This window comes from Melospiza georgiana, chromosome 3 (genome assembly GCF_028018845.1).
Source record: "Melospiza georgiana isolate bMelGeo1 chromosome 3, bMelGeo1.pri, whole genome shotgun sequence".
Taxonomy (NCBI): Eukaryota; Metazoa; Chordata; class Aves; order Passeriformes; family Passerellidae; genus Melospiza; species Melospiza georgiana.
In genome coordinates, this window is record NC_080432.1 from 28,487,622 (window position 1) to 28,498,596 (window position 10,975).

At 43.0% G+C, this 10,975-nt stretch overlaps 1 protein-coding gene across 1 annotated transcript; it reads right to left on the reverse strand.

Moving 5' to 3' along the window:
* Positions 1-2,689: 2,689 nt before the first annotated feature.
* Positions 2,690-8,455, reverse strand: PROKR1 (prokineticin receptor 1). The gene is made up of 2 exons (XM_058020568.1): positions 7,833-8,455; positions 2,690-5,248 (listed from the first exon to the last, which is right to left on the reverse strand). Exons 1-2 carry the CDS (start codon positions 8,327-8,329, stop codon positions 4,558-4,560), a joined length of 1,188 nt encoding a protein of 395 aa, XP_057876551.1. The 5' UTR covers positions 8,330-8,455; the 3' UTR covers positions 2,690-4,557.
* Positions 8,456-10,975: the final 2,520 nt, after the last annotated feature.

A 10,975-nucleotide genomic window follows, 5' to 3' on the forward strand; every position in this document is an offset into this window, starting at 1 on the left:
TCAAGCTTCAGGATCCCTTTGAGCGACATTGAGTGACTTTATGCTCAGTTATGTTTCTTACTATCCATGAGTATTTGGTGACTTTTATACTGGGATTTGTTCCACATTCTTTTGTTCTAGCTGGTGTTATGAAGGTCACTTTTGAAGCTGCAGGAATTCCTGCCTTGTCAGTGGTTTTGAGGAACAGCTGAGGGAGCTGGGTGTGTTTGGCCTGGAGAAGATGTGGCTCAGGGATGATGTTATCAGTCTTTACAACTACCTGAAAGGAGGTTGTAACCAGGTGGGGGTTAGTCTTCTCCCAGGAAACAAGAAAAGAGGACATAGTCTTAAGGTGCACCAGGGAAGGTTCTGGTTGGACATTAGGAGGAATTTCCTTCAAAAAAAGGGTTAGACATTAGAATAGAGGTGGTGGAGTCACCGTGTCTGAAGGTGTTTCAGGAAAGACTGGCACTCAGTGCCCTGGTCTAGTTGATATGGTGGTGTTTGGCCAAAGGCTGGACTCAAGGATCTCGAGGTCTTTTCCAACATAATTGAGTCTGTGAGTTAAGGCTTATCCTGGCAATGTGGGTTGCAGTGCAGCCTATAGGACAGGATCCTAACAGAGTGTATGAAAGAGCAAGATCTCCATGAGTCTGAGGGACAAGTGTCTATCTTGCCTCAATTCTGCTTTTTTCTGCTCAGTGGTGTGTGTTTTTCTGCACCGATGGTGCAGAATATTTAGAAAGGGGACAGCCCAAGCACCCAGCGTCTGTCACAGCCCTGCCAACACAGGGAGAGGGAGAATGCAGACACTACAAGCATTGGATAAGTGCCTGGGTACCCAGCTCTCGAAAGCTGAAGCATCTGTTGGTACTTGTTGGAGTCATAGGAATCCTGGGAATACCTGCTTGACGCCATTCCCACGGTGTTTGATGTGAGCTGATGCAGTTTGTGGTGACACTGTGCTGCAGAGGCAGCAGCTGGATGGTGCTGTTGCCACGTGAAGGGCTCAGAGAAGAAGGATCACAGCAAAGTCTTAGCTCTTGAATGAGTCAGTCAGTCTCTAGGGAAATTTTCTGTGCTGACTACTTTGATGTATGCTGGCCTGTGATCTTGCAGGTCCTTCCCCTTTTGTAGAGGGACAATTGCTTTAATGACACAGCCTTTGTTTTCTCGGTTCCTGTTACTGATAGTAACTGCTTTTTCTTCTCCTAATGCTCTCTTAGCCATTTCAGGTCACTGTTTTAGCTTCCAGGTGCACCTGGCTTTCTGTTTTTCAGCATGAAAGAGCAGAGACTGGATTTTACTTTCAAGTTACCTCTGGAGAAGCTGCTATAGAAGGAAGTGAGGCTATGATTTTGGAGCTGTGCTGCAGGAGGACAGCTGAGCAGTGATCTGGTGTGGTAGCACCAGTTTTGCATTTGGCAGCAAAAATTGGAGCTAGCAGAACCGAGACATGCTAGTATCTGGTTGATTTCACTGCATGGTGATCTAAATACTGCCAAAGGATCTCAGGTCCCACCCACTCCTCATCCATGACACATGCCACAATTCTTGCATGATAAAGCCCTTATTGCAGCTGTTCCCCTACAGCTTCCAGCAGGCAGCTTCCAGTAGGCAGCTTCCAGTAGGCAGGAGTTGTGCTGTAAAGGCCGCATCTTTCTCCTCTGAGACAGATGCTGCCTTCTTCCCAGCTTGTGCTTGTCTTTCTCTGTTTACAAGCAGAGCTCCAAGTAGGTGCAGTCCATATTCAATTCCCTCTCTAAATGTTGTCCTTTAGTAAGTTGTGAGGGTACAAAAAAGGCGTTTTGTTCTTTTCTTCCCTGCACAGCTCACATAAGCCCTAGGGAATGTGAGGTCTGGTCCTCTCAGACCCTTTCCTGCCTGCTCTCCCCTGCCTGAGGGTGCCACTTAGGTCACAGCCTGTTCCCACTGCCTTCACAGTTCAGGAGTTTTCACAATAGTTTTTAAGTGACTTTTGGTCCCCCTGCAAAGCCCTGGGCCTCTGCTTGCTGGATCTCAGTTTGGGATCAAATACTGTCTCTGAAAGTGCCCTGTTTTGGGCTGTTTGGAGTTGGTGCCAACACAGGCTAAGGGTAATGTGACTGCTTCATTTTTGGACCAGGGAACAGAACTGTCACCCTTCCTCGGTGGGAGTCCCCCTCTCTCTGTGGATGCAGCTCACAACAAATGCAGTTGAGGGCAAAGCATGACTTCTGCTCTATCCAGACGTTCAGGCAGCAACACTGCTTTGCTGCTTGGAGGACCTCAAAATGTCAAAAATATAGCAGTCCCAAAACCTTAACCCTCAGCCGGGGCTGTGGAGGATGCTGCTTTAGTACCCTAATTCACAGGAATGAGAACGGTGGTTAGGCCAGACCACAAGAGCTCTCTTGGAGCTCTCAGGGTGATTTCCAGTGTCTTAAAGCAATTCTTTGCCCCAGATTTTGTTCAGTACTATACTTCTTGGCGGAAATTGTTTGTTTTTTAATTAACTCAGCCTAAGATAGATTTCCCTAGTGTGGAAATTGTCAGTTGAATTTGTTGCACCAAAACCATGTAGGGAAAACAGGTGGAAGGAGTATCACCCATTCTAATAACAGGCAATAATGCTAGCTAATCCCTTACAACTAGGGCAGGTTTCAGAAGAAACCATGAGATTTTAGGTGAGATCACAAGATTAAGCCTTTTGATAGTGAAATACTTCAGCTCTCCGGTCCTTTAAATTTCTGTGGCAGGCTGGAAAACAAATGAATTTGGTACTTACCCCTGTTCAAAACTGACATTTTGAAGGATGATTTCAGTCATTGTTTTGCCTAACAGCAAACGATTAAATACTCTTCAACATATATTTAAGAGCAGCTAATGATGAGAGGCTTTGAGCATTTTAATGGATTTGAACATCCTTTTGCCCTTAAATTTAATTGGTCAATTTTTCTTCAGCAGCTATGGGATCATTCACATTACTCAGTTGGGTAAGAAAGTGATGGCTAAGAGAAGACAAAAAATAATTCAGAATGCTTATACTGAGGTCATGTTTTATTTGCAGGATTTGCTGCTCACTTTAAATTCACAAATAGACAAGTTATTTACCAAAACCACTTACTCCAAAAGTAGGCACAACCACATACACATTTGTCATCACAACAGAAAAGATTTTATTACCATACACAGAAGTCCATTATATCTTATGTGTAGTTGAAATGAGTATGTATTATTGTCACGTGCTTTGTCACAATTATCATTTAAGAAACATCCAAACTGGAGTTTCACTAAATCAGAACAGTAAAAGAAGCACTGCAGAAGGAAAAGCAGAATTCATCTGGAGTTGCGTCATATCTGAGCAGATAATAAGCTTCACAACTCAACCAGAAGCTGGCTCACTGAAGCCTAAGCTTGTCTTGCTCCCAGAAAGATGGATGGATCATCTCAGGATCTCCTTGATATTTTGGTGTTGCTTATCCTTTATCGAGAAGGTGCACACAGACTTAGTAAGATGTCTGGTTGGATTTTCCCCACTACCATGCTGTAGGTTTATATGGATCCCACTGACAAGCAAGGTAAAACACATGAAACTCCATCTGAACATAAGGAAACACTTTTTCACTGAGTGAGAGCTGTTGAACACTGACACTGGTGATCCACGGAGACTGTCAGCATTCCCTGGAGTCAGTCAAAGCCTAGCTGGACACAATCCTGGCTAACGTGGGCAGAGGGATGGGCTAGGCAATGTGGAGATGTTATTCTCAAGTTCTACAATTTTGTGATTAATTCTGTGAGGAGCTCAGCATCTCAAGGTAGCAGAAGCTGGCCACAGGATGCCTGGAGGTGAGGGAGTAGATCCTTTTCATATATATCTGTGGCATTTCCAAATGCATAACAGAGTTAAAACTCTCCATAAAACTAAAGAGTGGAATATTGATAAAGCATTCTTAAACAAGGTGTGACAGGAAGAAACCTGAGGTTTTCACTTGACTGTGAAGCAGATTTTAGCTTTCAGAGCATGTGCCTTTCATAAGACCATGCTGTGCATATTGTCCAATGACAATAGAAAGCTGGTGGTCTATAGACTTCAAGAAGATTCATCAGGAAAGGTAAACGGAGAGGTTAAAAAGTGACTGGAAGCAAAATGGGCTTTCTTGGCATCCTTTCTCTTCTGAGCAGAAAGAAAAGGACACCAAATAGCTTAAAGGTACAAGTCATAAGCTCAAAGGTGTTAAGAGGTTTCTCTTAAGAAACAGAGAGGCATCACTGCTAGGGTCAGCACTCAACTTTTCCACCATTGTAGTACACTCTAATGTATACATAGATTTCTTTGTTCTTATTAAACAACTATAAAATTAGTGTCTACATCCCAAATTGACAGATGTATGAACTGAAGCACAGCATCTTTTCAAGCATAAGTATTATCCAGCAGTCCAGTGAGAAGAATTCTGGTGGGAATGCAAAGTAGGCTGCTTTTTTGAGGGCTCTCACCAGTGAGAGGGTATTCCCACAGACAAGGAAGAAGCTTCTGACAAGGTATTATTTCCTCTTTGCCCCCTCTCCAAAAAAGCTGAGATTAGAACCTCAGAAAATTTATTGTAATTTTATGCAGTCTACTTCCTCTGTGATTGCACTTGTTCTCAGGTCCAAATCTATGCTAGATTTGCTTCCCTTATACGTTGATCTCCATCTGAGTAGCATGATCTTCTTGAAGTACTTCATAGTGTTGTTTTTCACAGTTACGAAACACATGGTGTTTATCATGCTGTTACTCATGGCGATGCACCTGACTATGTAAAAGGCAGTAAGATAATGCTTCTCTTTCACCAAAAGGGTGGGGAAGAAGTCTCGGACAATTGTGAAACCATAGAAAGGTGCCCAGCAGAGAACATAGGCAGTCAGAATGCACATTAGTACCATAACAGTTTTCCTTCTGCACTGAAGCCTCTTTCTGATTTGTTTTGTCTGAAATCCTGGGACAGTTTTAAACCAAAGCTCCTGAGAGATCCTGGCGTAACACAAGGTCATTGTAATCACAGGTGCTACAAATTCAATGCCAAAGATGAAGAGAAAGTATGATTTATAGTACATCTGCTGGTCAGCTGGCCAAATTTGGCCACAGAAAAATTTCTTCTGGTTTTTAACTATAAACAACACAGTTTCAGTAGCATAGTATGCAGATGGAATAGCTAGAAGTATGGAGATGACCCAGACCAAGGCAATGAGGACAGTTGCTGTTTGATAATTCATGCGTGGTTTCAGTGGGTGAACAATGGCCAAATACCTAGAACAGAAAAATATATTCAAAATGAAGTCTGAAAACACTGGTCAGAACATACTTCAAAATACAAGCAAACAGAATTGGGCAGGAGGAAATTGCTGTCATTCCTGAGGGGACAGCCTGAACATACTCATCTGTAAGGACATAATCATCTGTAAGAACATGTTGTGAAGTAGCAGCCTGGAGCTGAGTTACAATTTTGTATCACAACTTTTCCTTTTAAACAGGAGTAAGAGTTAGAAAAATGCAATATTAAACATCTAGTCAGGTCCAAGGAAGAAAACACAGACATGTAGAATCAGGAAAATATTTTCCCTAGGCAGAGAGCTACTTAAAAAGCTCTTTTTACAAAGAGGTGAAATACACATTACAGTGTTTTTCTTATTTCTGTGGTTATTCTGTGGGGTGCAAAGACCTGAAGGTGATGCTAATGTATGGTTGCAGGTGAACATGATTTTAATAGATGTGTATCTATTTTCTGCCCATGCAAACCCTTTTTGTGTGTATTCTGGAGATGACCATTGCTTAATCATCTTAAATATGCAGTATTAAGTAATATGGCAAAGCAGAAAACTCGAGTTAGATATTTGCACTGCTGTAAAGCTGCAAGGTTGTAGTATTCCTGCTAGGAGGAGATTTTTATCAGAGATCCCAGTACAACTGTATTTAACCCAAAGTATTGTTTCAAAAAGTGGAATTTCTCATTCCTTTGGAGTCTGTTACATCTGTATACATTCAATATATAGAATAGCATCCATAAGATATAGTTATTCTGAAGTAAAATGGAAAGTCAGCAGCACTTTTCATCACCCAGTTATTGGAAGCAGATAAATTGTTCATGGCTCTTAATAGTGCAGGGTAAATGTCAGGGGACAGCAAAATGAGTCAGCCTCATTGTGGAGCAGAAGGTTAACATTTTTATATCAGGTCCTGGGGAAGTAAGTTGTGGCATAATGTATGTGTATGTATTCATAAATGTGCATATCTGCTTAGCAGAACATTTGGCTGGATGGGATCAATCTGTCCAATAGATTCTGGAGGAAGCTTTTGTGGTGGATTTTCTGATTGTCATTACTTACCACGGCTGTTACTGTGCAGTGGTTTTGCAGTTCACAAACTGAATTCAGATGAAACTATCCTGGAAGTTGTGCTCCTACATAAAACACACCAAATGCCTATGGATGTTTGGTCCAGGGGACCAAGCTAAATATTTGCAGTGTGGATATTAGACCCCTACCACACACTCTTCCTCTTCAAATGTTGCATTTTTTCCAGTGTAGGTGTGGCCTTAAAAATGTGAAATTCTGTTTTTTCACGTGAATAGACATGGACGAAGAAGAAAGAGAGCCCTCCCTAAAGAAAGTCCGCAGTGGGACAGGCTTACTCACTTTACACAGCTGATTCCTTTTAAACAATCTAAACATGGGAAGACTTTTGTTAGGAGCCTGTTCTTTTTAGAGACAGAAGTCAACAATCCACATGACATAACATGGAATAGGTGATTGTTAAACAATGGGGTTTCTCTCTGTTTACCAAACCAATAGCTTGCAAAAAAAAAAAAAGAAAAAAAAAAAAAAGAAAAGCCATAAAACCAAAACATGGTGTTCTTACAATAAGCTTCAGTGATTAATCTTGTTAATCGGGCTTGTTTTTAAAGATGTGTGGGAAGATATGCTATAAATCTGATTTCTTAGCAGACATAAGGGCACCATGACCCGTTACTTCATCAGCCTGGGATGCACTGGCAGAGCTTTCAAAGGAAACCTTGTAGAAGCTGAAAAACTGATAGAAAATGGTAATGCATACATGATAGTGTTTAGAAGCTTTACCCTGAGTCCTCAGCTGTTGTTGAAAGCCTATTCTGTTAGATGCTTGTTAAGGATTTGTTTGTAGGAGCTGATCATCCCCTTGCCCACACCAAGGAAAACACCTCTGAACTTCTCCAGAGTCTCTTAACAGACTTCCATTCATATCAGGTACAGCTGAATCAGCTATACACAAGCTGTATCTGTACAGCCCTCAGCAGGGCTAACTATTCCTGAGCTGACTTTTGCATCAGGGACTGAAAACTGCAACACTACACTAAAGTTTGAAATGGCACATGAGAGAAATTGGGGGAAAGAAGAGGAAGGAAGAGTGGGAATCATATATGTATGTGCATAGGGTCTACAGAGATGTGTATTGTGTTTGAACATGAAAGAGGTCTTGTGATGATGGCCTTTCTGTAAAGAGTTTACTGAGCCAGCCTCTGGCTTTCTGTGAGTCAGTCATGTCAGACTTAGGTCAGCACCAGACTTATGCTCAGGGTCTTGGTCTGTCAGAGTCCGTGGTGCACGAGGCTCAGAGAAGAGTCTTGAGAAAGGATACAATTAAATTAAATTGCTAAAATTCCTGGAGTAAAAGGCAGGCAGTGTCTCAGGACTGCAACACAATTAGAAAAAAATTATTCACTGAAAGAGTGGTCAGGCATCAAAATATTCTACCCACGGAATAGTTCACAAAAAATGTGGATGTGATACTTGAGGACATGGTTTAGAACTTTGGAAGCTGTGGCTACATCTTTGTGCCATCATAGCATCCCACTTACCTGTCAACAGCTATAGCCAGGAGAGCATTGGTTGAAACGTAGAGGGAGACAGTTCGTAGGTAGTTGACTGAGGCGCAGAGGACATGGCCGTGCTCCCAGGACAGCTGCTGCACCACGTAGTAGTCCATCTCAAAGGGGCAGCACACAATAGCCACGATGAAGTCTGAGATGGCCAGGTTGGCAATCAGCAGGTTGGTGAGGTTTCGCAGCTTCTTGTAGCGGGCGAGAGCAGCAATGAAGACGAAGTTGCCAATGCCAGAAACCAGCATGATGCCAACCAGAGCAACCGCGATAACTATCTTGGCTGTGAAGAAGGTGTGGGTTTTGGTCATGTCATCTTCACTGTCCAGTGGCAGGTCATAATCACTGTAGGTGAAATTGAAAGGGAAAGAGAAGTTTCTCAAAGAGGTGAAATCCCCATTATGGATGTTGTAGATTGAAGCAAAATTGAGGTGGGCGGTAGCATTTAGGTTGCGTTCAGTTTGCTCCGTGGCCATCTCTGTCTTCTTTTGGCATGTGCAGCTTGGCTGGCCCTCAGTGTTGTTAGCCCAGTGTGGCAGGGCACAAGAGTGGCAGGTGAGAGACCTCACCCAAAGCTTCCTTTTGAGCAGTGAGTAACCTTGTCTTTGTCCCCACAAGATTATAGGACAACAGCCTCACTTATCTCCTTCTGTGGAAACAAAAAGATGAGAATGTTTCCTGAAAGGAAATGATAGCAAAAGTACTCATCTTGAAGCAAAACAATAGCCACCTCATTGCCCCACAGATCTTTTGCTGCATGTGCACAGAAGGAAGAAATACCCTGTGAAGGGATGCTTCTGTTCTCACAAAATAAATCCTTCTAGTTGCTTCATGCACTGTTTGTTACAGCAGTTACAGTTTTATTTACCAACAATGAAATTTTCACCAGGCAGTGAAATGACAGTCTTGGAGGAATGTAAAATCAAGTTTAAAATTCTACCAGCCCGCAAGCCCATGGTGCTGTCATCATCTTGCAAGGTAAAAGACACTAAAGTGACAACTCAGTGTGCTGTAAAGCATTTGATGTGCCTTTCGGACAAAGTTTATGCTTTATTCTGGTTGTTTCACAGGGATGTGGTAGAGGACAGTGAGAAGAGAACTGATGTTCTTGCTTCTAAATACATTTCTTAAGTAGAGTAAGAGTTGAAGTAAGAGTTGCAAAGGCCCAAGAAAATACTAAATCCAGCACTTCCCTTTTGGCAACCATTAATTGAGTACAGGACAAAAATTTTCCGCCAGCATAATCCATTATCACTTCTGTCAAACAGGTTTGACAGAACTCTGCCAATTTGCAAAGACAACAATTTTGTCCCATGAACTTGTAGAGCTTAGCTGTGAAGGCAAATCTGCCATTCACAGGGAAAGTGTTTCCACAGAGAGTGAAAGGTGAAAGATAAAATCTTCTGTAAGTAAGACAGAGTACCTTGCATTTTTGATGCTGGGGAGGAACAGGCTCCCCTCTTTGTACTGCCAGTTTTACCAAGTATTAAAAAAAAAATAAAATTCCCACACAGAGGGGAAAACCCCATTTAATCTATTCCTTATTTTTGCCTCTCTGCATCAAAATGCTGAGAGGGCATATTCTTGTATCTTCTCATGGTCCATCTAGGAATCTTCACACCAGACTCCTAGCTGTCAGGACAGTCTCACCTCTTCCGAGCAGAGGATCAGGGAGCATTACTGCTTCTTCTGCCCTGAAGCAGTAAGTCCTCGGGGTGTCAAATGCTACGGAACAATAGCAGTCACAGCTACAAAGGGTAATCTGCATAGTGGAGCTGTTGCTTCCTTCTTTCCCTGGAACTACCCTCAGACCCTGATGTACCGACACTTAACAAATATCTGTCAGAAACTCTGTTTTACAGCTTTGGTCACAACACTGTTTTTTAAACTGAGCATTGCAGAACAGAATAACAAAAAGCCAAAGCCTGAAATGAAACAGTTCTGACAAGGGACTGCTTCAGGAGACACCTCCACAGCTGCCTGGAAAGGTAAACATTCATTTAAGAGAAGTGCTAAATAAACTCTTGGATGCAAAAGAGTTGGCCAAAGCAAGGGGCAGTATCTGTGTCAGGTTCCACTGCTAAATACCAAAAGATCTATAAAATAAATACAGACAACATGAACATCTACAAACTGACATAACACTATCAGCAAAGGGTACCTGCAGTTGTGCTCATCATCTTGGAGGTCTCAGGCACCCTGAGAGAGAGCCAGGTTTCTTCTCTGATGAGAGAGCTGCCAGGTTTCTCCTCTGCATGTGTTGCTGTTACTGGAAGAGAGAAAGGATCACTGGAAGTAGCGCAAGGACTCCGCTGAGTGCTGCTTTCTCTCCCATTAGGTAATCCCTGTGCTCAGGGGAGGATGGCTCCTCTTGCCTCTGTGCCTGCATCCAAAGCCTTTGCTCAGTGGGAGGCACCTTGAAGCTGTTCGTGCATTTCTGATTTTAAAGAGGCAGCACGATCTGAAGACAATAGACCACTGCCCTTTTGGGGTTCCTCTGCCTTAAACCCCCTGAATGCAGGAATGGAATAGGCAGAGTGTCTTTGTTAGCAAGCCTGAGCATGGGACATATAAACCCCTGTCTGCCCTTGTTCTTTGGGTTTTGCCTGTGCTAGGCAGCAGCAGCCTGCACATGATGTCCCACAGAAACAAAATACAAACCTCCCCCTGGAAAGCAGGGGGAGGATGGAGGGTGATGTGCTTTCCTGGGAGCTGTTCTCTTTGTGTCACTCTCTGGCTATTGTGTTTTGGAGTGCAGCTGCAGTAGCTCCAGCAGGAGAGACACACTGAATAGCCATAAATCAGAGGACCCATGACAGCTTTCCTTGCCCTCTCAGGGAAGGAAAGAGCAGAAAAGTGGCAGTGAATCCTTAAAGACTTGGTGTTCTTTGCTAACGCTGTCTTCCTCACTGCTCTAAAGCACTCACACTTGACGGAGCAGTTCTTTTGCTTTCCAGTTCTCCAGAAGGAAAGGAAATGTGTGGCACATCACCTGTCTTCTTTGCCTCCAAACTTGTTCACTTAGCTGACATTTTCACTTAGCTGCATAGACACCTTGGGGACACATTACACAGTCCCCAGCAGATGAGACCATCAGAGGCTGTCAAAGGTCATGAAGGGTG

Excerpts from the sequence above, each read along its gene's own strand:
- PROKR1 (XM_058020568.1), bottom strand. The coding sequence starts at position 8,329 with ATGGCCACGGAGCAAACTGAACGCAACCTAAATGCTACCGCCCACCTC. Across the intron at positions 5,249-7,832 it reads CTGGCTATAGCTGTTGACAG|GTATTTGGCCATTGTTCACC; the intron begins GTAAGTGGGATG and ends TTTCTGTTCTAG.